The sequence below is a fragment of the Muntiacus reevesi genome, chromosome 5 (genome assembly GCF_963930625.1).
Source record: "Muntiacus reevesi chromosome 5, mMunRee1.1, whole genome shotgun sequence".
Classification (NCBI taxonomy): domain Eukaryota; kingdom Metazoa; phylum Chordata; class Mammalia; order Artiodactyla; family Cervidae; genus Muntiacus; species Muntiacus reevesi.
Window position 1 is genome coordinate 66,380,848 of NC_089253.1, and position 27,638 is coordinate 66,408,485.

Here is a 27,638-nt window from a genome sequence, read left to right on the forward strand (position 1 = left end):
GGAGATTCACAGACAAATCTCCCAGCCTCCCTTGCATTTAGGTATCTATAGATAGCTGAGTTTCAATAAACTGTAACTAAAAGTGCCTGCTATTTCTAGGTCTGGCCAAAAAAATAAAAAATAAAAAATCCACATCTGTTATTTTATACTCTTTCCTTCTTGTAATTGCAGGAATAGATACAATTCCCAGGTAATTTGAGACTCTACTTGTTGAAAACAGCAGCACTTTCAACAATCAGAATGATTGTGGAAAGAGAGCTACCTGGATGACAACATTCACGTCACAGTCCTATTATATAGGAAAGAAATGAGCCTCCATGGCATTGAACCTTTATAAACTTTGAGATTCATTTACAATAACGATGAGCGATACCTGAAGGAATACAGCCACCGACTTGACGTGTGAATTGGAAAACGTTTTTAACTTCCATTAGAAGTATTTCTGTTTCTTCATCTGTAAAATGGAGATAATAATAGTACCTATCTCATAGGGTTTCCTCCAACGATGAAACATGTCAATGTATATGAAGCACATAGAACTCAGCTTGGCAAACAGTGTAAGTGGAATGTTGCCTGCTTTTTCATATTGTTATATTTTTAAGTCTTTATTGAACCTGTTACATTATTTATGTTTTGGGTTTTTTTGGCCATGAGGCATGTGGGATCTTAGTTCCTCTGCCCAGGGATTGAACTGCTGCTCTCTGTACTAGAAGTCAAAGTCTTAACCACTGGGCCACTGTGGTTGCTATAATTTGTCTCCTGCTCTTTGTGTACGTCTTTTGCCAGTAAACAGTACCTTGGAGTTCCTTGAACTGCAAGGAGATCAAACCAGTCCATCCTAAAGGAAATCAACCCTGAATATTCATTGGAAGGACTGATGCTGAAGCTGAAGCTCCAATACTCTGGCCACCTGATATAAGGAGGTGACTCATTAGAAAAGACCCTGATGCTGGGAAAGATTGAAGGCAGGAGGAGAAGGGGATGACAGAGGACAAGATGGTTGGATGGCATCACTGACTCAATGGACATGAGTTTGAGTAAGCTCCAGGAGAAGGTGATGGACAGGGAAGCCTGGTGTGCTGCAGTCCATGGGGTCGCAGAGGGTTAGACACAGCAGAGCAACTGAATAACAAGTAGACACTGGGCTGGATTTCTTGACTGGTTATATTTCTTGGCTATATTTATAATACTAGTCTTTTACATCCATGGAGGAAATTTCTGAAATGACTGTGCATCTACATTGGACACTTGTGTATGTATTATCTGATTTAATATAACATTCAATTTTGAAGAAGATCTTGGGATGTTGGTTTTTCCTTTCTGTTTTTGTTTTTTTTTTTTCCCCTGGCAAAGTCAAGTTTCTTGTTAACTTATGAGACAGATCCAGAGGTAATCCTTAAATTCCTCAGGTCAATGAAAATGTCATAATTGAAATCTAATTCTGTTGTATGTAGGACAACTATTCACTCTTCCTATTTTCTGGACAGTTGATGGAAACCATCATAGTGAAATAGAACTATCAGCCAAATTGACAGCATATATATAAAAATCTTCCTCTAGATATATCCCACTGGTTTGGATTTTTAAAATGCCTAAGATGGATACAACTGTGGATGCAGAGAGGTGATCTACAACTTCACAGAATAGTAAATGCCCTGGAAATACCCTTGATGGCTATTCAAAGATAAAAATAAATAACAGGAAATCAGGGTTTTGTGTTTTTCTTTTGGTTCAAATAAGATTAGTCTTTCCCACATTGGGAGGATTGAAATTTAATTATGAATAATTAAATTTGTTTTTAATTTAAAATATATTTTAATTAAATTTAGCATTTCTTATTTATATAAGGGCTACCAAAACACTGAGAGTCTATATTTTTATTAAGGACAAGATTTTGGAATAGCCAGGATTGATACTTTCAATAATTTTGATTAACTTTATAATTGAAGAGCTCCTCTTAATAGTTTACATCAGAACTTTACAGAAAAGAGAATGTATACAAGAACGTGGTATTTAACAATAAAACTATAATACTTTAATAATTGTTACTTTTATTATGGATAATTCTTTGATGTTTTTTGAAAAGAGAAGAAATTATAGAAAGATAGTGGAGACTTCATAGTTCATCTCCATCAAGATAGCATGATATCCTGAAATCTTAACTTGGAGGGGCTAGAGTTCCAACACATAATAGTTGTAGGGGTAGCTTCCCTTAAAGCTCAGGAAACTTGATCTTCAAGGCCCTTTGCTTGCATAAGCCCCTTTCAAGGCAATGATAGTCATATTTTTATGAAATTTTCAAATGTATGATATGTAACTACAATTTGTTCTGGCCACTGTCTCTTGCCCTTTTAACTTGCCCTCTGTTATATGTGTCCACATATTGATTAAGATTGGGGTAACCATGGACCTTTTTGAACTCAAACTAAGGGGAAGTTGAGTCTGGGGAATATTTAGTTTGGGTTCAGTAGCTAAATTTATATGATTTCAGTCACTTTCTTTAAAGAATTGTCAAGGCTTAAATATGTCATTTTAACCACAATTTGAAAAGATAAGGAATGTAAGAAATCACAAACCTTTAATTTGTATGCATGTAAAGGAAAGGTTTAAAGAAAGATCAGATAGAAAAATTAATATAATATGAGACAAAAGCTATAAAAATGAACAATGGAATCAATTGAAATATTCTGACATCAAGAAGAAAACTGTAACAAGATAAATTTCAAATCATACCCAAAGTAGGAAACTATTAAAAGAAAATGATGGATCTAGGATTGAAGCAATGCATAAGCAATTTGATTACTTTGATCATACAAATTATGAACAGAAATAACTCATATTGGAAAAATCTAAACTTCTTACTCATTTGTAGATAAAACAATGGCATCTATGACAAAATACAACTTATAAATTCAGTCATACAGTAAGGATATCCATGAAAACTGGTAATGATGCTGTCAAGTCAACAAATAGCTAAGACGAGTCACTGCAAATCACCTTAAGACAAAAAAAGTTAAAATGTCTGAAAGCTTTAAAAAACACTTGGTAGGTATTTCTCCAAATTTGACAATAATCAAACATTTCTATAAAATTATAATGATGAGTTGTGAAGCTTAAAGTCACTTTTATAAACTTAAAATCATTAAAAAATATTTTGATCAACTATGTAACAGGAAAGATTGAATTATTTATTCTTTCTAGATAATATCTTTCTATTCTCTCTAGATAATTACAGTACAAAGCCATTTTTATGTGAAAAGGTGACCAAGGGTATCAGTTAAACATGTCAGGGGAAAAAAATAGAGATGCCAGAAGTTATATAATTAAAATTATAATTCTTATAATTATTTTTCCCTTAGAAATATTTACTTTTATATTTTGTTTTGTTTTCATCATTTTGTTTTCTTAAAGACCATTGCCCCAATTTTATACCTTTCAGGTGTGCCCAAATCTAGATCTGACAAAATGTGTAATCTTGTGCAAATGTCTAATCTCTGTGCCTCAGTTTCCTCATTTAAAAACGTGAGTAATAATCATAACCATTTTGTAAAGATTAATTGAGGTAATAATGTATAAAACACTGGGCATGGTACCTCCTAGGTAGTAAGTACTCAATGACAATGATTGCTATTAATGTTAATTTAATAGCTATAGCAAAAAGGGAGTAAAAGAGTTTGTACACAACATCATCAATAATAATTTGCATCTTATCAGTATTGTGGTGATTATTCTCTTGGTCCAGAACCAATGCATTCATATGTTTGTTTGCTTTTTGGTGGACATGACACTTTTCAAGAAGAAAGAGTTTTGGTCCGTTTTTATGAAATATATCACATGCACATAAAAATGTGAGATTACATTTTTCTTTATTAGACAGTGTGTAGTTAGTTGTTGCATCAGATGTAATTAAAATAAACTTTCATTACTTATATGTTTTATATCTAAGGCAAATCTGGCAACTTCTCTGCTTCACAGATTCTTTATTTACTGAAAAGTAGACAAGGCTCCCTTACCTGGAAGGCGACTGTATACCACACCCTCTTCCTCTCCCCCGCAGCACTCGAAATCTTTGCTCACAATCTGTCCACCACAGCACTGCTGGCCATGGCCATCATGGAGCCTCCCAGCACAGCAAACCTGCTTTCCTGAGGTGGAGTACGGCATTCTGCCACAGCAGGAGTCGCCTAGGCCAGCGGAAACCCGATCGTGCTGTTCATCTGGACAACATACTTCACCTGTCAATTTAGGACAATAACCATCATTGCATGAGTTAAAAAAATATGCTTTGACTCACAACTAAATGTTATCACAACGATCTTGCAGATGCCAACCAGTTGACAGGATATTGTCATACCGGAGATACAAAATCTCAATACAACTTCAAAATTTTTACATTAAGGTGTATGAACATTTTTGCACTGAAGGTGTATAAACATGTTTCAATTTTGCATTAAAGGTGATAAACATGTATAAACAAACATGTTGAAGGTGTATAAACATGACATACACATATGCCAACTTAGAGGCAAGCCTATGTCACTTATTTTCTCTCTGACTGCTACTACATGAGCACATGAAGTTCTGGTGACATGGATTAAGTGGCATTATAAAAAGATCTGTGTACAAATACTTTTCTATCTATTTAGTATAATTTTTTTTTGGAAAATGGGATGGATTCAGAAAACAATTTTTAATACATTCATATTGTTTTTAATTACAATTTACTTAATCAAACTATATTTATTTAATCAAACAAAATATTTCCAGTGAAAAGGTTAATTAAGTGAGAAGAGGTAAAAATACTATATTCAAGTCTGCATATTAGTATTTTGCTGAACTATGGTGGACACTGAATTTCACTGATATAGTTACATCTACATTTACCCTTCACATGATATTCTGGGAAACCTGAGATAAGAATAAAATAATCTTTTGCCTAGTGCCTTAGGAGGAAAGGGTTCAAATATTCTAAATATCAGTAATCTGCTTTCTTTTCTTTTCTTTTCTTTTTTTTGTATGAAGTATTGTCTAAAAGGAAAATGCTAAACACAGAAAAAAAATTTAAATGGATGTTCTAAAGGATATTTTGGAAAATTCTAATAAGAAACTGGAAGATCTGAAAATCAAACTTCATCTTCCTTTTGTATCTCAGGACCAATTCTGGGTTGACCTCCTTCCTAACCCCCTGAACCGTGACCTCCTCTCCCTTTTGTCTTACTAATTATCTCCTCCCCACATCTTCAACAGACCCTTTTCTCTTTCCTCCACTGCCTCTTCTTAAACATATCTTTATCCCTGGATACTATCCCTTCATTAAATCTTATAAGGTATGTGAATATGATGGCCAACCTGGCAGATTTTACAGATTTAAATCAAGGTCCAGAAAAGATTTGCATAACCTAGTTAATAATTTGCCAAACCGTCTTAAGAAAAGGCACAAGATCTGTGAAGAATTAAGGATTGCCTCAGGAATTCATAGTCCTCGACTCCCTGATCTGTCAATTAGCTCATCTTCCTATGAAGCCAGGATATGCCAAAACTTGGTTAGTAAAAGCAAGATGAACTGCTAACCAAAATGATATTTAAAATTTGGGGCAATATTTAACTATTGGCTGATATATAAAGAACACAAAAATAGGACAAGAACTCTTAGCAGCTATCCCTGACAATAAATTTCTTGTCCAAAATTTATTGGTCAAAAACCCATCCCACTAGATGAAATGGACAAATACTAGAAGCATGTAACCTACCAAGACTAAATCATGAAGAAATATAAAATCTGAGTAGACTGATAGCTAGTAACTGGATTGAGTCACTAATCAAAACCTCCCAGCAAAGAAAAGACCTGGAACTAGATGACTTCACTGGAGAATTCTCTCAGTCTTTCTTTCTTTCTTTCCATAGCACATTAAAAGGATTATACAACATAATCAAGTGGGATTTATTCTTGAAATGCAAGGATAATTCAACATACAAAAAAACATACTCGGTGTAATACAACCATATTAGTGGAATGAAAGAAGGAAAACATATGGCCATCTCACTTGTACAGAAAAAGCATTTGACAAAATTTAAAACTTTTCTATTAGAAAAACAATTAAAAGACCAGAAGTAGGAGAGAATACCTCAACACAATAAAAAGCATATGAGAAAACCCTACAACTAATGTTACACTCAATGTTATACTCAAGAAATCATTTCTTCTAGGATGGAAGATGACAAGGATCTGATTTTCACCATTTCTATTCAACATAATATTTAAAGGATAACCAGAGCAATTTGGCAAGAAAAAGAAATGAAAGGCATCCATATTGGAATGGAAGAAGTAAAATTTATCTCTGTTCACAGACAATGTAATTTCATGGGTAGAAAACCCTAAAGATTTCACACTCAAAACCCAATCTGAATTAATAAGAGAATTCAGCAGAGTTGCAGCATATAAAGTCAACATACAAAATATATATTATGAAAATAAAAATGAAAAATTTGTAAAGGAAATTTAAAAAACAATTTTATTTACAATAATATAAAAGCACCTCAGAATAAGCTTAATCAAGGAAGTAAAGGAAATGTACAATGAAAACTACAAACTGTGGCTAAAAGAAATAAGATTAAATTGGATAGTCCACATTCAAGGATTAGAAGACCTAATATTGTTAATATGTCAATATGACACAAAGGGATCTGATTCAATGCAATCCCTATTAAAATCCCAATAATACTTCTTGCAGAAATAGAAAAATCAACCTTAATATTCACATGGAGTCTCCAGGTACCTCAGATAGCCAAACAATCCTAAAAAAGAACAAAGTTGGCAATCTCACATTGCTTGATTTCAAACCTTACAGTAAAGCTACAGTAATCAAAATGATGTGATCCTAGTACAAAGACAGATATATAAACCAATGGAACCAAATAGAGAGCACAGAAATCAAACCTTGCATATATAATCAAATGATTTCCCAAAGGGATATCAAGACCATTCACTGGGGGAAAGGACCCTTTTTTCAACAAATGTCAGTGAAAAAACTAGACATCCAAATGGAAAGAATGAAGTTGAACTCATATCTTATACCATATACAAAAATTAAATAAAAATGGACCCAAGACCTAAATGTAAAAGCTAAAACCATACACTTTTAAGGAGAAAACATAGGAGAAAAGTTTAATGATATTGGCTTTGGCAATAATTTATTGGATATGACACCAAAAGCACAGGCAATAACAGGAAAAATAGATCATTTAGACTTCATCAAAATTAAAAAGTGTTAGGCATGCAAAGACACTACCAACTGATTAAAACTATGACCCATAGGAGAAAGTAGTTGTAAATCATATATTTAATAAGGTACCCACATGCAGAATACATAAAGAACTTCTACAACTCAACAGCCAAAACACGATCCAATTAACATATGGGTAAACGATACATATGGGCTTCCCTGGTGTCTCAGATGGTAAAGAATCCACCTGCAATGCAGGAGACCTTCGTTCAATCCCTGGTTGGGAAGATCCCTTGGAGGAGGGCATGGCAACCCACCTACTCCAGTATTCTTGCCTGGAGAATCCCCATGGACAGAGGAGCCTGGCAGAATACAGTCCCTGGGGTTGCAAAGAGTCAGACACAACTGAGCAATTAAGCGCACACACACACAAAGCATACATGTAGACATTTCTCTAAAGAAGATACATATGTATATATATATGTGTATATATATATATATATATATATATACACACACACACAAATGACCAATAAGCACAAATAAGTTCAATATTATGAATTAATAGGGAAATGTGTTTCAAAATCACAATGAGATACTATTTAACACCCAGCTATGGTTACTATAAAAACAAAACAAAAATAGAAAACAACAAGTGTTAGCAAGAAAATGGGGAAATTGGAACCCTGTGCACTGCTGTTGAGAATGCAAAATGGTGCAGCCACTGTGGATAACACTATAGCAGTTCCTCAAAATATTAAACATAAAGTTACCATATAATATTGGAATTCCATTTTTTGCAAGTCTAGCCAAAAAATCGAAAGCAAGGACTTGAATAGGTAGCTGTACAGCAATGTTTACAACAGCCTTATTCACAACAGTCAAGACATGTAAGCAGCTCAAATGTCCCTCCTCAGATGACCAGATAAACCAAATGTTGTAAATACATACAATGGAATATCATTCAACCTGAAATAGGAAGGGAATTCTGACACATGCTACAACATGGATGAACCTTGAAAACATTAAGGGAAGTAAGCCAGTCACGAAAGGACCAATATTACATGATTCTACTTATATGAAGTACCTAGGGAAAAGGAGAAAGGATTTACTGAGAATAGTGAAGTAATTGTATCTGTTATGATTTTCTAGGTGAGCGGCTTCTTCTCTCTGGTCTTCAATGTAGGTCCCATGTCTTAAATCTTTGCAGCTGGAGAATGAGCAGTGTCCCTTGTTGGAAGACTTTCTTTACCATAATGTGTCACATGGTCCAGGGGCAGCATCATTTAATTAAACATCACTTAGGACAATGGTGGGCTTAGAAGAACAGTGTATATACTTATATTGGGGAAAACCAATCCTTTAAAAAAAATCCACTTCTGAGTATAACAAATATTAATTGGATATTTCAGTCATATTTCCCTGAATCGCTCAGAATGTTATTCAGTTACTGACAGAAGAAAAGGCTTCATAAAAAGAGGTGTGGATTATATCAATGAGAAGTAAAACTGATTTTTTTTCCCCTCAAAAAAGGGCTATTAGACATAAGATACAAGGATCAGTCACCTTCTCATTAACCTCTCAAAATGAATCTAGTTCACGACAGGCTTGAAAATGTTTTCTCTTTAAAAGCTACCATGCAGTCTTAACAGTTAATTGTTATTCTTATCAAAGAATGACCCACATTAACATTTAGCTTGAGGTCATTAGCATATTTATAAAAAAAAGGGGGAGTGGAAAGTGCATTCTTTTCTCTGCTGCTCTTTGTTATGGGGTTCTATGGAGGAAAGTTTTGAGAAAAAATGAAGTCAACATTATTCACCAAAATGAGGTGAATATTATTCACCAATATTTCAGACTTGTCTAGAAATATCAAAATGCCTAGATCTGTCTCAGTCTTGAACTGGCAGACTACTGAGTGAATTTTAATTACATTGAAATATAAGATAGTCTGGAGCTTCCCTGGTGGCTCATCGGTAAAGAATCCGCCTGCAATGCAGGAGATGTGGGTTTGACCCCCGGGTGGGGAAGATCCTCTGGAAAAGGAAATTGCAACCCACTCCAATATTCTTGTCTGAGAAATCCCGTGGACAGAGAGGCCTGGCAAGTTACAGTCCACAGGGTGGCAAAGAGCCAGACACAACTTAGTGACTAAAACCACCAAACAATAAGATGGTGTCGGGTCAACATGTTTTTCTTTCATGATGTAAACAGTGTTAAACCAGGTAATAAAGACTATTGGCTCAAGACTGAGGTCACAATACAATATCTTCAATTAGGTACATTGAGATTAGTGATTGGAACAAAACATTCTCTTTGATTATCATATAAGATTGCAGTTTTTCCCTTTGATATCAAGGTAGGCATCCTAATCCTCTGAAAAATTAACCACTTAAAAGATCCAAATGTGGCCAATACTCAACAGAAAGGCTTGTATAATATCAATAAATGACCTTTGAGCTTCCAGGACTTATTTAATTTTTGGACCTTCTTTGGGGAAAAAAAGTTGAATTTTATTTGGAATAGAATATAACTAGATTGTTTTATTAGTTCAAGATCTGACAATTTCTCAATTAGGATTGAGAAAGATGATGGGCAAATCTCCGAGGTGTTCATAGCTTTGACAAATGTGACCAAGTGATTTTCATCAATTTTAAGGCAAGGTGGATATTTTTCAGAGTTGGGATAGTTTTTTGCAAATCACAACTTATTAAAAATTGTAATGTGACTTGGAGATAAAAATGCAATTAGAGAAAAGCCTAATATGACCTATTGGTCTGAAGAATGGGAAGGATGGGACAGCAGAAAATTTTCATCTCACATCTGTGGTTGTAATTTTGAAGCAATTTTTTTTTTTTTGCAAAGGAGGAAAGATGTGAAATATAGTTGAAAATTCCCAAAGTGCAAATTATTTTGAGAGCATAAAGCATTTGACAGAGTCTGATTGGTTGCCTAGCACTATGACTTGTAGTATAACAAAGTTAAGACTTTAATCCTTAGTTACATCACCATTGTGTTTTCTTACTTGGAAAATCCAGTTGATTGAGAGTTCCTTAATTATGAAAGTATTTTCTTGCATAATAATTAGAAAAAAATAGTACTTTTACAAAGAATTACGAAAGCATCTTTGTGGAAGAATCATAAATAATAGTATTTTAACAAAGGTAGGTTTTCAAAATTAATTAATTAATCTATGTGAATCTGGGCATGTTATTGATTCTTTTTGAACCTCTTTCTATGTTAGGAAACTTGAGATAAAATACCAGTGTCCTATAGTTGTGAAAAAAATATATAGTATCATAATTAAAATCTTGAATACAGAGCCTGCCAGATGCTTGTTGTTTCATAAATGTTTTATAAATGCCAATTGTTGTCTTTATTTTCAGTTCTAGTCATTGGAAGCTGTTTTGAGTAGTGGAATTTGGAAAATGGCTTATTCAGTCAGCTGATAAGATAGAAGGAAAAGAAGGTGAGGAGGGAAAAATTCCTGATTGCTACTCTTTACTAATCCCACCTTGCTCTGCCAGGTGTAGAGTAACAAGGGGAACTGACAATGGGCTAGCCTCAGATAAATGGAATTTGTGATAACCATCCACCTAAGAACAATGCCATTCCAATCCAAAAGAAAGGTAATGCCAAAGAATGTTCAAACTACCACACAATTGCACTCATCTCACATGCAAGCAAAGCAATGCTAAAAATTCTCCAAGCTAGGCTTCAACATTATGTGACCCAAGAACTTCCAGATGTTCAAGTTGGATTTGAAAAGGCAGAGGAACCGGAAATCAAATTGTCAACATATGTGGGATCATAGAAAAAGCAGGAGAATTCCAGAAAACATCTGCTTCTGCTTCATTGACTGCATTAAAGCCTTTGACTGTATGGATCACAACAAACTGTGGAAAAGTCTTACAGAGATGGGAATACCAGACAACCTTACCTGTCTCCTGAGAAACCTGTATGCAGGTCAAGAAAGAACAGTTAGAACCAGACATGAAATAAAAGACTGGTTCAAAATTGGGAAAAGAGTAGATCAAGGCTGTATATTGTCACCCTGCTTATTTAACTTCTATGCAGAAAACATCATGCAAAATGCCAGGCTGGAGGAAGCACAAGCTGGAATCAAGGTTGCAAAGAGAAATATCAATACCCTTAGATATCCAGGTGACACCACCCTTATGGCAGAAAGCAGAGAGGAACTAAAGAGCTTCTTGATGAAAATGAAAGAGAACAGTGAAAAAACAGGCTTAAAACTCAACATTCAAAAAATGAAGATCATGGCATCTGGTCCCATCACTCCATGGCAAATACAAATGGGAAACAATGGAAACAGTGAGAGACTTTATTTTCTTGAACTCCAAAATCACTGTAGATGGTGACTGCAGCCATGAAATAAGAAGACACTTGCTCCTTGGAAGAAAAGCTATAACCAACCTACATAGCATATTAAAAAGCAGAGACATTACTTTGCTGACAAAGGGCCATGTAGTCAAAGCTATGGTTTTTCCAGTATACATGTATGGATGTAAAAGTTGGACCATAAAGAAGGCTGAGTGCCAAATTGATGCTTTTGGACTGTGGTGTTGGAGAAGACTCTTGATAGTAGCTTGGGCTACAAGGAGATCAAATCAGTCAATTCTAAAGGAAATCAATCCTGAATATTCATTAGAAGAACTGATTCTGAAGCTGAAACTTTAATACTTTGGCCACCTGATGCAAAATGCCAACTCATTGGAAAAGACTCTTGACGCTAGGAAAGACTGAAGGCAGGAGGAGAAGGGGACGACAGAGGACAAGATGGGTTGATGGCATCACTGACTCAATGGACATGAGTTTGAGCAAGCTCCGAGAGATGGTGAAGGACAGGGAAGTCTGGCAAGGTGCTGTCCATGGGGTCACCAAGAGTCAGACATGACTGAGCAACTGAACAGCAACAATAAGGAACAATGCTTGCACCATTCAGAAGAGAAATGGAGAAAATGGAGAACAGTTTCATGGAGTGATATACCAAGAAATTCAGAGTTTATGATGAAGTACTCAGCCATGTGAATAAAGTCACAAAAAAGGCAGTTACCCAGCTCTCCAGATATATTTCTTTATGTAGTACATATAACAAGTCCCTTGTATTTCCTCTCTGGTTTGTGCTTTGTCTTGCTTATATTTAAAGAAAGCTGAAACAGGAAATGATATCTAAAACCAAACGTTGGCTATGTGTTAGTGGCTACTATTAGCTATGTATTTTTTTTGGTGGGGAGGTGCTTAAAACAATTCACTGACATAAGTCATGTGTTTGCTTTTTCTGGTTCCCAAGATTACTGAGTATACCTGGTAATGATCCTCACCTGGTAGAATTCTAACATAATACCCTGAGCAACACTGATGATTTGATTGTGTCTCTCGTATGCGGCCACCACAACAAACTCCAGTTGAGTTCAAAACAAACGCTATGTACTTCTCTTCACAACAGGCATGTCCAGGCTGAAGGTCATAGAGAGCTCCATTACAACAAACCTGAAATTTGAGAATCAGATGTAAAAGAAACAGTTTTATTAAGAGTAACATACCACCATATCTTATGTGATACTGTTATTATCTAATAAGGCCTCGACCTTAGATCAAATGTAGCATATTTCTGATAAAAATTCAAAGGTTTAAAAAAATACGTATTCTGAATATCATTCAAATTCTATCATTGCAATTCAATACAATGTAGCTTCTTTAGTCTTCGATCATGCTTTGTGCTCTATTATAATATGCTATAAATATGAATTATCTTTTGAATGTCAGTGCTTCCAATGTGAAGATGATTTTGAGTTGCAAATGAGCAATTTCTTTCATATATATGTTTTTATTTTAATGATTGTTAAACAGTACGACATCTATGGAAACCTGTCTCTTATTGATCCTTTTTTTAATACCTTGTATTTTCCTTATACTAATTTATATGATTACTTATTGGTGAATCCAATCTTCAGACAAGGCAATCTCAACAGTGTCCAACATTTATATATATATATATATATATATATATATATATATATATAATGTATGCATATATGTGTATTTGTGATGTTTGTATATATAATGTGTATACATATATGTATGTATATGTATATACATGTAAGGAAATTTATATGGGAAATAATTTTTTGAAAATTCCTTTTAACAATGTGTTTTCTCCAGGAGCTGTGGAAGAAATTATGTGCTCGAACAATCAAATAATTACTGTGCATGCTCACTTGAGGTCTGAGAGACTGACACTCCGTATTTAGGACAAATGAGACACTGAACATGAGATGTCGCCTCAGAACCTGTACTTGGCATCAGTTACATTAATTAGATAGATGCTTCCTGGGGCAGACAAAATCAACCACTGTTTAAGAGGTGCTTCTCTTTTTCCTCTTTGCTCATTGCTACTTCAGCCTGCACCAATATTTGATTCATGTTCTATCCAAAGGGAGTAGAGTATGGAATAATTAAGTCTGAAGGCAAGCTTAGTACTTCATTCATTTCTCAGAAGTGACCGAAGAGCAAGGAAACTGGGCAGAAATCTATTTCTGTGGTTCCTCAGGTAGCCCTGGTAAACCAACTGGAATAAGTTGGTTTTGTTGTTTAGTTATTAGCAGTGAAGAATCAAAATCAGTCTGATTCCAAGGACAAATTGCATGACTCCATTCTTTGATGCCACATTCTGAATGAAAAGTAAAATTTCAAATTATGCTCCATTTTAAAGAACTAAGGAAAAACTCTTTGTGTTTATTTGGGATTTAAGAATGGTGGACATTTTTGCTTGCAGGGTAAAACAATACATACCTTCTTCTTGTTTTATGACAGTAACCTAAAATTGTGCCGTGGGCTGTATAATCTTAAAGCACCTATTAAAGTTCCATTCACACACAGAGTTCTTGGACACCAAAGCACATCCACCAGTCTTTTCCTTCAGAGTGTCTAGGACTTACCATCCTTTTAAATATTCAAGTATGTATTTATTGATGGATCTTCACATCTGATTTCCTTCCATATGTTCATTGTCAATGCCAGTCTCAGGCTCCTTCAAGTCACATAAAACGTATGCCTTTCTTCTAACACACTCTGGTTTTGATCTTTGAGGGGGCCCCAAAGGGAACATTTTCAAGAAATGATTTCTTTTGAGATGTTTGCCCCTGAACAGAGTATTTCTTAATCTTCTAATTTAAAGTTCATTGGCTGAGGAAACAATTTTAGTAACTTGAGCTGGTAAGGTGTAGCTAATATTCAAATAGGCAGCCTGTTCCTTGCTCTAGGTTTTCCAGAAATAATTTTGTAATCTAGTGATTCTCAAAGTGCAGTCCCTAGACCAGATGAAGGAGGCCTCACCTGGAAACCTGTTAGAAATGCAAATTCTCATGTTCTATCCAAGACTTACTCTGGGGGTGGGACCTCCAGGTATGACACTCACTGGGCTTTGAGATCCATGGCTGTAATCAAATAGGGAAGCTTGTATAACTATTACAGATGATTCTGATGTATATAATGATTTAGCCAAAAGGCTCTTAGACTCACAAGAAGTCTATTCTCTACCTCCCTTCAACCTCTCACCCAGGAAATACATATTGATTGTTAACTGCAGACAGAAATTTAAGAACAAATTTTTTTCTCTTGAGATTGTAATTGACTTCCTTTATTCTCTTTCACTGACAAAACCTGCATATGCCCTTAAACCTTTAAACAAAAGTAAAACTTTGTTTAATGCATCAAAATTTCCTTTCTCTTGGAGAATGTTTTTAACAGGAAAATTTATTCTAGCATGTTTTTTTTCTCAGAAATCCTAACTTCCATTTCATTTTATGAAAGTATATTCACCAGATGGCACACATTTAATGGCTTAAAATGATATAGAACTTGGGCTTAATGACAATTCTGGAGCCTAAATGTCAAAAAAAATATATAGTTAGTAACTACTAGTTCTATAACATTTCTTAGATAAAAACTGCTTAGCCAATGTCAGCAATAATAATAAGCATTTTAATCCACATTACTTCAACAACTCACTTTCTTAATTACTGAATCCTTTTGCAGTGAATCTTTTGAATTTAGTAGTAGCTTTAGTCATTGCATGTGTGATGTTGTTGACAAATAGGAATGTTATTTCATTATGTGAAATCCTATCTTCAAACTAAGGATTTTCTGCATCATTTGTCAATAAAAACCATTTATAAACTCCTCTGTCTACCTGTATTATTGATCTGATTCTTAAACTGAAACTAATATGAACATTAATCTGCAAATGGCCATAGTTTAAAAATATTTCAGACAAACCATGAAGGGTCCGGCTCACAGTTACTCATCAGTGTCATGTAAAACAGACACTTGTAGCTGAATGAATTTGTTGTAAAGAATATTCAACTCACTCAATCAAGCACAAATTTGGGAGGTTCCTTATCATTTCAATAAGCTCATTTTTTTTTCTATGAAGATGATGAAAAATGAGAAGGCTAAAATGCTCATGAGGAAGATGTGATTTTTATAGACATCCTTTCTTTTCCACAGGGTCTTCTTGTTAGACCAGTGGAAATACTGAACATGATAAACCATGGTTTAAGAAGCAAGTGATTTCAGCCCAGAGAATGTAGTGGGAAAAACATATTTTACTGACTCGTTTGAAAAGATTTACCTTAGCCTCAGGGGAGTAGCACCTGGTTCCACAAAGAGGTTCATGTTTTTGACACTCCACTGCCTTACAGAGTCCCCCAGTGTGGTCCTTCATTAACTTCTTAGTTTTAGAGCATGGGCGCCACGTTTTCCGTAAGAGATCATATCCAAGAATGATGCCACTTGGCCTCCCTGGAGACATCCAATCAATTTGAAGGGATCTGCAATGGACAGAATAATCAATCATTCTGAAAAAGACAACATTTGACTTTGCTGCTATCAGCCTGACCTACTTTTCAATTAGTCTATCAGTTTGGTCAAAAGGTCTATTTCATCAACAACTTCCTAATGAAAAATGTGGAGCAAAAGAATATACACACTCATATGCTACCACCATAGGCTATGTTTTGAGAATCAACCAAAATCATTTAAGCTCTTGAGAGAATAACATCATGACATGAGTTCGGTGGTCTCCCACTTTAAATTTCAGAGGCAAAAAGAATGTATTATTGTTTGGGGCTAGTCAGTAAAAGCAACAGAAAATTGTGGTTGATAAGTTAAAATAAGACACAAATAATGTGATGTAGTAAATAGGATGGGCTTCCCAATCCCAAGTGGCAGTAGTGTAAAGAATCCGCCTGCCATTGCAGGAGATGTAAGAGACACGGGTTAGATCCCTAAGTGGGGAAGAGCGCCTGGAGGAGGGCATGGAAATTCAGTCCAGGATTCTTGTCTGGAGAATCCTATGAACAGAGGAGCCTGGCAAGCTATAGTCCAGAGGTTTGCAAAGAGTTGGACAGGCCTGAAACGACTTAGCAGGCACACAAAGTAAATAGCATGGAAATTAGAATCTGCAGCAGACCTAAACCCTACTCACAATTTCCACTCCTTTGCCTTCCTTCTCTGAGCTAGGACTAGCCATGTGACCCTCTGCTGCTCAAAGAGATGCAACCAGAAGATGTTAAGAGTCTAATTAAGGTCCCTAGGAAATTTTATCTTCCTTAATGTGGCTGTGGCCTTTTCCCCTTTTCTCTCTTTCTACTAAATACGATGTCTGAAATTTCAGCAGTCACTTCAATTATCTTGCAATCATTTGAGAAAGCCCATGCAAAGCACAAAGATGCCCCTGAGGTATTTGGTATAACTGAACCAATGCCAACAACAATCTACCTCTAGAACTACTTACTTGAGCCTCTACTGTTGGTTATTTTGTCACATAGACAAAGTGCATGACCAAATTGATAAAATCTTTTTATCAGTTGATAAGTTAACAATTGATAACATTTATCAATAAATTTATTTATCAACATGTAATATTTATAGATTTTATCAACTGATATAATTGATATGCTCCCTCCAAATATACTTTATCTTAATTTTTGACTCACAAAAACAGATTTAATTTTCCAATGGTTCTTTATATACCATGATCAGATATGCTTTGTGGTCAGAAATTCAGAAATTGGAGATTCCCATAACAAACTTCTTTATATCACTATGTTCTTGAAGATGTTTGAGTTTTAAAAATTGAGTCACAATTTATTCTAAACATATAAGCATCCTATTTTTGGTGGTTTGGTAAACAATGGAGGCATAGCATTGTACCAAAACTGCATTTTCAATAATCTATTAGTATTTCATCTGCTGCTCTGAATGAGATCATAGCATCAAGTTTTCAAAGAAGAGTCAATCTGGAATGAAATTATTTACTCTTAGACTAATGTACAGAACTTTATTTTAGCACTTACATCTACTTGTCAGAATGATTCAGCCAAGATGACATACCTGTACAATCTTTAATATTTTAAGAAGATCTATAAACAGAAAGTAAGGATTTTAACAAAGCCCCAGAGATTTTGATAAGAGATTGCAAATTTAGCAGGGTAAAGAAAGGCTACTATGTGCAGAACATCAGGCAAACATAAAATAATTACTTTTGTTCTTACTGTTTTCAAAAACAGGAATAGAACTCTGACATTCAAGATTGATTTTTATAATTCTAGAATCTTCAACCATAACAACTATTCATACATAGTTATAGGTTAGCTTTATCTATGAAACATTTCAATAACTACTTTGAAGAATAACAAGCACATGTGAGCTTAGTCCTTATACTTGAGCAATATTAAAATATTATCACAATAACTTATGTTGACCATCCTTCTGACATTGTGCCAAATAATATTTTTGCTATACTTTCCATTGTAAGAAAAAGTGTGTCTTTACAGGCCAAATTACTGAACTCTATCAGAATTCTAAGTGACATTACATATTAGGAATTCAATTAGGCCAAAACATTTACATTAAAAAGCAGCAGTCAAGATAAACCTTGACATTTTAATAGACTGCTGAAAAAGAAAAAAAGAAAATTATTTCATTTTCTTGGAGGTACAAACACAACACATTCACTAATAAGACTCTGTAGATAAGAAATTAATGTCACCTATGAGAGAACAGTTTCATAGGTGACTTGTATATTCACCATTATTATTCTAAGGTCTTTATACAACTCTCAAAATTAATTCCACATTTTTTCAGATACCTCTTCTGTATTCATTGCATAACCAGCTACAGAAAAGACTACCTTTAAGAGACATTCAAGGGCCTGACTTATCTACAAAAGCTGGTAAACTAGCAAAGTCTAGAAAATACCATTTCTAGTCAGTGTAACTTCTCTTTTTTTTGCACAGCATAACCAGGAAGAGAGACCACCTGTATTTTTAGTGCTAGCATGAAAAGTTTTGATGTTGAGGATCTGAGTTAGGTACACTAATATACATGATCAAAGAAAAATAGGGGGCTTAGCACCTGTCTACCTCTCATTAGAGCCCATGAGAGTGACACTAAAAATATCTTTTGGTTTGAAATGAAAGACATCTCTGAGAAATACACACATTAACTGGATTAATGGTTCCATTGCTTTGATGTTGGAGAGTAAAATAGAAGGAACATTCTTAAACCATATGAATTAATGTGAAATATTGAAGAGACAATCTGAAGTTTGTCTTTTATAGACAACTTATCTACAGAAAGAAAGAAAAGAAAGTGAAGTCGTTCAGTCGTGTCTGATTCTTTGCAACCCTATGAACTGTAGCTTACCAGGTTCCTCCATCCATGGAATTTTTCAGGCAAGAGTACTGGAGTGGGTTGCCATTTCCTTCTCCAAAGAATCTTCCTGACCCCAGGGATCAAACCCAGGTCTCCCGAATTGCAGGCAGACGCTTTACCATCTGAGCCACCAGGGAAATTCTAATTTATCTACAAATTGTTATAAATAGCTCCAGATTCCTTGAACTTGTTTACAGAGGCCTTTTAAAAATGCCTACTCAACTAGGTCATTTTTGTCAGTGCACTCAACTTCCTCAAATACTATTCCAGATTGTGGTTATCAAAAATGATCAGGGCACCTTTAAGACTAAATAAATGTAATATGATGACAACATTATTTATCTGCTCTCAAATCAAGCTATTGAATGTTTAATTCTCCACTAGAATGTTTAGCATAACTATGTGCTACGTGCTAAGTTACCTCAGTCATGTCCAACTCTTTGTGACCCTACAGATTGTAGCCCACCAGGCTCCTCTGTCCATGGGATTCATCAGGCATGAAACATGGAGTGGGTGGCCAAGCTCTCCTCCAGGGGATCTTCCTGACCCAGGGATAAAACCTGCATCTCCTATGTCTCCTGTACTGGCAGGTGGGTTCTTTACCACTAGCGCCACCTGGGAAGCGTTAGTATAACTAAGAAGTGAAGATGCTGGGTCACATCCGACTCTTTGCAATCCCATGGACTGTAACCTAACAGGCTCCTCCCTCCATGGGACTTTCCAGGCAAGAATACTGAAATGGGTTGCTATTTCTTTCTCTAGGAGATCTTCCCAACCCAGGGATCGAACCTGGGTCTCCCGCACTGCAGATAAACTCTTTACCGTCTGAGCCAACACGGAAGCCTTAGCATAACTGGTAGTAAGTAAAATATCAAAAGGTAGAACTCTACGTCCTTAAATATTAGGGGATATAAAAAATGCATACCAGAAACATGTCAAATTACACTTCACAGCAGTGTAAAGGCAAGTGTTTAGGCATGTAGTTCAAGCTACAAGTATTACATTGTTGTTGTCCAGTCACTGAGTCAAGTCTGACTCCTTGTGACCCCATGGACTGTAACACATCAGGCTTCCCTTGTCCTTCACTATCTCCCAGAGTTTGCTCAAACTCATGTCCATTGAGTCGGTGATGTCATCCAATCATCTCATCTTCTGTCACCCCCTTCTCCTCCTGCCCTCAATCTTTCTCAGCATCAGGGTCTTTTCCAGTGAGTTTACTCTCTGCATCAGGTGGCCAGAATATTAGTACTTCAGCATCAGTCCTTCCCATGAATATTCAGGGTTGATGTCCTTTAGGATTGATTGTATATATACCCTTGAAGTATTACAGAGACACCAAACAAAGATCAATGTGCCTAGACTAACAATGAAGGTTTCATGGGAGAAGTAGATGTGGACTTGAATTGGAACAGGAGGAAGGAAGAATTCTGAGCAGGAAGACACACATAAGCAAAAATAAGAGGGAGGAAACAGCCTAGCCATATATAGAAGAATAATGGGACCAACTTGATGAGTGAATGATCAATATCCATCAATAACGGAAGGTCAATCAAAATTTAAGAAGAAAGTTTATGAAGCCCCTCAGATACTATGTTGAGGAATTTGATGATGAAATAAGGTGATTGTGCAGGATGTCATTAGCAGAATAAAAAGCCCTTTTAGAACTGATAACCTGGAAAATGAGAATGGAAGAGAAGAGGGGTAGGGAGAAATATCAGTGAGCTACATCAGGAATTTAAATGTGAAGGAATGTTTAATGGATCTTTCTCTTGTTTAGGAACTTCAATTTAGCTCCAAGCTGAGGATGACAGATGAGTTTCTCCCTTTAGGACTGATAAGTATCTTGTTTCTAAAAGGGATCAGAAAGATTCTGCTGAGTTCTGAGGATAAAACTACCCATTAACAATGATGCAAAACCCAAACCAATCCCAAATAAATAGAAATCTTGAAGAGTTTTTGAAAGAAGGAAATTTAATGAATATTTATTAAGTAACTCCTATAGGTAAGGCATTGTTCTAATAATATAATTATGAATAAATAAGACAAAGTTCCTTTTTTCATAAAACTTACATTTTGCTGGGAGAAGATGAAAGAGTAAACATATACATAAGTATACAATATGTCAAACTGGTGGTCTGAGAAGGCCTGGCTCTTCTTGCAGGGAGAAGGGACAAAGCATGTGAACAGGAGTTTCTAGGCAGAGAGAGCAGGAGGTAGAGAGGCTCTGAGACAACCACGCACTTGATTTGTTTCAGGACAATCGAAGAATCTAGTGGGAAAGAACTGAAGTGAGCAAGAGAATTTTGGAAAATGAAGCAGGTGAGTGTTGGGAGGGTGGGACGGGGAACTGCAAATCATGCAGGGTTTTGTAGAACATAGAAGTAACTTTGGATTCATTTTTTGAGTGTACTGGAAAATCACTGGAAATTTTTGAGCCACAGAGTAAGAGAAGAGTGATTTATTTAGTGATGAGTGACGTTAAAATCCATCCCCAGTCCACCCCTAAACACACTCTAGGATGAGGAAGACATTCTAAATACATCACTCAGAAAAACTGGAAACACTTGCTTCTCCTGAGAAACAGAAATATCTAAGCAAAATTTGCTACTGGCCCTGGAGGGGAACATAGAAACTTAGGGGACAGCTTGACATAGGGATTGACATCCTGTATGACCAAAGAACGGGTGATTGTTTTTCAGCTAGACAATTCTAATGGCCAGACATTGTCCAGAGCAGCTGTAATGATAGGCAAGACAGGATTGGCACACCATCAATCTTTAGCATGGCACAAACGAATGAGTTTCCCATGAGCCAATGGATATCTTGCAAGGTAGTGAGGTGTGAGCCCCCTTTACATATACTACCTACCATGGCAGGCTTTTGGTGTGAAAGAACTCCAGCAAGGAGAGTCTTTGGGACGTTCTGCTCTGTTGCCACCAGAGATCAGTTGCAGAAGACAACATTCATATCAGAGAACTTGACTTTGTGCAGATTCTCAAAAGTCCTCTCAAGGAAAACAGAGAATTGTCCAAGAAAGTGCTACCTGCAGCACAGAGGGCTTGGGAGGCTACCCAGCAATGGCAGTGAAGCAATGATGTTGGAAGGAGGCACAGCTGGATGAAAGGAAATAGGCAAGAAAGAGCAGGACGAGAGAACGGGCAAGCTGGGATCAGGTTTGAGCCTGTGACATGGTAGGATCTTCGAATCATATGTGAGCTTAATATTTCACTGGAGATGCAATGAATTTTTAATACTTCATCATGAATCTTAATTGCTAAAGGTAGGCTCATAACTAAAAACAATGTGAAATCCATAAGATGTTTCTGAGAGGTTTTTCAAGAGATAGGAAAAGGACACTCAAAAGACTATGTTTAGGTAGTAAGGAATAGGCAAAAGTAAAATCTTTCCTTCTTGTATCTCATTGAATTAAAATAGGTATATAAAAAAAATAGGTATATCAACTTGAATGATAAAAGAATGAACTAGGGTTATGATGGTAGAAATGAAGAAGAGGGACAGCTAGGAGAAGATACTCCAAAAGAAAATAGACTAAAATTGATATTGAGTGAAATCAGGGGATTGAAAAAGTCAAAACTAGATGTCTGTGATCATGTGCAAGGTAGTGGTACCTCTGCAGAACTGGATGCTGGAAAAGATGAGTTAGCTGAAAATTAACTTCTGAGGCTTGAGGTTATGGGAGTGATGGGTGGCTATCACTATAGAACACTGATGCAAAACTGAATGCACAGGACTAGAGGTCAGGGAGAAATGGGACTAGAGATCTTTGCATCAGTATGATAAAATTGTGAAAATGAACTACTTGAGCAGGAGAGAGTCTTTCTGTTGAGGACATCCACAATCAATGAAAGGATTTGGAATGAAACCAATAACAGAAACCAATGAGTGTTCAGGAAGCAGTTAAAGGCCAGACTAAATTGGGAGAAAAGCTGGATTTTGTGGAGATGCATACAAAGGCCTCTCAAAATCTCAGTGACTGAGCTGCTTCTTTGGGAGCTGCAAAAAGTAGAAAAGTTAGAAGGAGTTTGGGAAAGAGAAGGAAGTAAGAAAATGGAAATAGCGGTGGCAGAGTCTTAAGAATAAGCTCAATATTCTGTAAGGTCTTCTGATTAAGCAATGAGTTTGATGATCAGAATTCATTGTCCATCAGAAAAATAATATTTACTGAAAGCCATTATTATTGTAAGATTGTTGATTGAATGTGTACAACAATACTAGATACACTCCAAGTGATCCCTTTTGAGAGGTATTCTCATATCCTTTAGACTGAAACAGAAAATTCCAGTCCCAATCAAAAAATGGGCAGAAAATCTAAATAGATATTTCTCCAAAGAAGTTATACAAATGGCCCAAGAATTACATGAAAAGTTGCTCAATATTGCTAATTATTGGGCTTCCCTTGTGGCTCAGCTGGCAAAGAATCTGCCTACAATGCGGGAGACCTCGGTTTAATCCCTGGGTTGGGGGAAGATTCCCTGGAGAAGGGAAGGGCCGCCCACTCCAGTGTCCTGGCCTGAAGAATTCTATACACTATTCCATGAGGTAAAAAGGAGTCGGACACGACTGAGTGACTTATTATTAGAGAAATGTAAATGAAAAATACAGTGAGGTAGAGCAGCCATTATCAAAAATTCTACAAACAAAAAATGCTGGAGAGAGTGTAGAGAAAAGGGAACCCTCCTACCCTGTTGGTGGGACTATAAATTGGTACAGCCAGTATGGAGAACAGTATAGAGGTTCTTTCAAAAACTAAAAATAGAGCTACCATACAACCCTTCAATCTCATTCCTAGGCATATATCTGGGGGCTTCGCTGGTAGCTCAGATGATAAAGAATCCACCTGCAATGCTGGAGACCTGGGTTTGATTCCTGGGTTGGGAAGATCCCCTGGAGGAGGGCATGGCAACCCATCCTAGTATTCTTGCCTGGAGAATCCCCATGGACAGAGGAACCTGGAGGGCTACAGTCCATGGGGTAACAAAGAGTAGGACACAACTGAGCGACTAAGCATAACACATGCATAAATCTGGAGAAAAACATGGTCCAAAAGGATACCTGCACCTCAATACTCACTGTAGCCCTATTTATAATAGCCAAGGCATGGAAGCAACATATGTGTTAATTGACATAGGAATGGATAAAGATGTGGTACATATACATATCAATATAATGGAATATTAATCAATAATAACAAGAATGAAATAATGCCATTTGCAGAAACATGATTGGACCTAGAGATGATCATACTAAGTGAAGTAAGGCATACAGAGAAAGACAAACATTGCATGATATCACTTATATGTGGAATCTAAAAAATATAATACGCATGAACTTATTTACAAAATAGAAACAGATCCACAGACTTTAAAAACAAATTTATGGTTGCCAAGGGGAAAGTTGAGAGGGGAAGATTAATTAGGATATTGGGATTAACATACACACACTACTATATGTATAACACATAACCTACAAGGACCCACTCTATAGTCCAGGGAACTCTACTCGACATTCTGTAATAATCTATATGGGGAAGGAATCTGAAAAAGAGTGTGTATATGTATATGTGTAACTGAATCACTTTGCCGTACACCTGAAACTAACACAACCTTGTAAGTCAACCATGCTCCGATATAAAATAAAAATTAAATTAAAAAGAAGCTGTCTCAACTTGTCTATACTGGCAAGAAGTAAAGTTTAGAATATGAGTGAAGAGGCAATCTGAAATTCTGCATCTACAGCTCGGCATACTCCTCACTTAAAAACATAACATAAAGCATGACTTTAAAAGGTTTAATTGTAAAATCACTTCAGTATTCAAGCTATCAATCACTGAAAAATTCAGAGAGGGAAAACAATCATAGAAGAGATTTCCTGATAGCCAGTGTCATAGTATAAAAATATAGGAGCCTCAGAGTTTCACCTCAAATTTGGTGAGGCAAAAAAGAGAAAGTTCTTTTTCAACCAGCTATGACCATTCATGACATCCTCAACCCCCAGTTATGTACTCTGAAATTTTCAGACAGGGGGATTTCTAAATGATGATAGTGGCTTAAGTGTCATTTAGAGACACAGAATCTGTGCTATTATCATGAAGACTTCTCAGAAGCTGGAGTGCGAAAATATCATTTATATTATTCAGGAGCTTGAGGCAAAATTTTAAACAATTATTTGTGAGTATTACCAAGACATTATGCCTCTGACTTTTCATCAGTAACACAGCCCCAGACTGATTTGAAACTGTAAAAACCACCATGGTTCCCACTAAAGGCGATGAGAGATATGATCTGTGTTCTCTCTCTCCTCTCCTTCTCTGCTTTCCCTTGAGCCTCATGCCTGGAAATCATGTATTTTGGAATGCTAGCAGTCATGTAATAAAACCTTTTCCTGGTTTATGTTCTTTTCTTCACTTATCCACTTAGGGAGAATAAATAAGTGAACTTCAGAGGCAACCCAGTACCCACTGAAGCTGTCAGTTGCAGTGTCTGTCATATTTCAATCAAAGCCAGCACCAGACAGCTATCTTCATCCAGCGCAGTCTCTACATTCTTGAGGACCAGAATTAATGAATTAGCTATTGATTAAATTCCACTCTAGCAAATCCACCGAGGCAAATAAATGAACTACCCAGGGCACGTGTAGGCCACGGCCAGACATGTCCGGGCTATCGATCAGTCGTTAGCACTCTTCGGGTATGTAGAAGCAGCTGATGATAATATGACAAGTACGGAAAATGTGATGTAGAAACAGAATTTGTTTCTGGAGGAGTAGCTTATAAAACTAGAAGGGTTCATCTGATCTTTATACATTTGTGCGCAAGTGCATTTCTGGATTATGTATAACTGGGAAAACCATACATAAGTGCTTGTGTAGAAGATGTTGTAGTCAAAAGCAAGGTATAGGTTAAGGTCAGAGACAAAGGTGATGTGCTCCATGCTTACGATCAAACAGGCTGGTAAGCTATCTGTATATGTTATTAAAACATACAAAAGTTAAAATTTGCTGACTATGACATTTTACCAAAGATAATCTAAGAAATATATGTGTTATTAGAAACCAAAATATTTTGAGTGCTATAGAAGTGAACTTTTTCTACTGGCATTTATCTGGAAGGATTTCACACTTGATTTTTCATGTTGCTAATATAAGAGAGTTTCTTAAACCAATAGAAACAACTAACATGTACATGTTGCCAGAAGTATAATGAAATTACACAAACAATAACATGCACACAGGAGGCTAACTGCTTTGGTGTTGGTGTAATTTTGATTAATGGCCTGGCAGCCTATATGTGCTTATTAGAGTTTTGCCTTTGGAAAATGTTGTTGTGCTATGATAGATCATTTTAAGAAAGGAAAGAATGTACATGACAATATTCAGTTATAAATGATTTAAATCAGCTTTTTTTTTTTTTTTTGCTAGATCTTTGACCCCAAAAAAGGGGGGAAAAAAAAAAAAGGAAATAAAGTTGTCAAATGTATTGGAATAAAGAAAAATATGGGGGAAGGGTAATTTCTGTACTGGTTAATATGGAAGTGTCCTTTATAGCCTCTCTCCCTGGTGGCTCAGTGGTAAAGAATCCACCTGCCAATGCAGGAAATGTGGGTTTGATTTCTGGGTGGGAAAGATCCCTTAGAGGAGTAAATGGCAACCCGCTCCAGTATGATTGCCTGGATAGTGCCATTGACAGAGGATTCTGGTGGGCTACCCTCCATGGGGTCGCAAAGAGTTGGACATGACTGAGCACACACACATATGCCTGTTGATTATTGCTAAAAAGTCAGCTCAAATTACAAAAAGGAACCACCTAAGGGCTTTGAAAAGTTAACAATATTGGCAAATCAGGAAAGAAGCCAATATTTGAAGAGCAAACATTATGGGATGAGTTTCCCAATGTTTTTCCTTTTATCATCCCCATCTTCAGCCAAAGATCAGCCCCAGTGTGGAACCACGCACTGGGCAAGCAAAACCTATGTTGCTGTTGCCCACTCGCTCAGGTGTGTTTGACTTTTGCAATCTTATGGCCTGCACCACACCAGGCTTCCCTGTCATTAACTATCGCCCAGAGTTTGCTCAAACTCATGTCCACTGAGTTGATGATGCCATCCAACCATCTCATCCCTCTGTCATCCCCTTCTACCGCCTTCAATCTTTCCCAGCATCAGGGTCTTTTCAAATGAGACAGCTCTTCACAACAGTTGGGCAAAGTATTGGAACTTCAGCATCAGTCCTTACAATGAATATTCAGGGTTGATTTCCTTCAGGATTGACCGGTTTGATCTCCTTGCAGTCCAAGGGACTCTCAAAAGTCTTCTCCATAAGGTAGGATTTTACTTGAGTATCTGATGATCTCATTTTATAGGAAAAGCTGCCATTAAATAACCTATACAAGGTGTAGGAAAAGTGTGCAACTATGGAGAAGTGTGCTTATTTTTAATTTCATTTTTGGGGCTAGGTATTATGGGGGTTAAAAAAGATAGTTAAAAATTTTAAATTTCTGTCCAAAGAAATATTTTAATACTGTTTAATAAAAGAGACCAGTAGTCTATATTAACATTACTATTCTTTTTTTTTTTTGCAACTGGGACATCGTTCCATTTGTTATAAAATAAAATTACAATGATTGTCATCTTAAAAAAAAAAAAAAAGACTTCTCTAGCA

At 36.2% G+C, this 27,638-nt stretch overlaps 1 protein-coding gene across 1 annotated transcript in view; it reads right to left on the reverse strand.

The window, feature by feature from the left end:
* Positions 1-27,638, reverse strand: part of USH2A (usherin) — a 905,205-nt gene that overhangs the window by 240,996 nt on the left and 636,571 nt on the right. The window contains exons 47-49 of the mRNA XM_065936753.1: positions 15,877-16,075; positions 12,566-12,734; positions 4,014-4,235 (exon numbers count right to left, since the gene is read on the reverse strand). Of these exons, the coding sequence (XP_065792825.1) occupies positions 4,014-4,235; positions 12,566-12,734; positions 15,877-16,075 (590 nt within the window). The remainder of the gene's footprint in view (positions 1-4,013; positions 4,236-12,565; positions 12,735-15,876; positions 16,076-27,638) is intronic.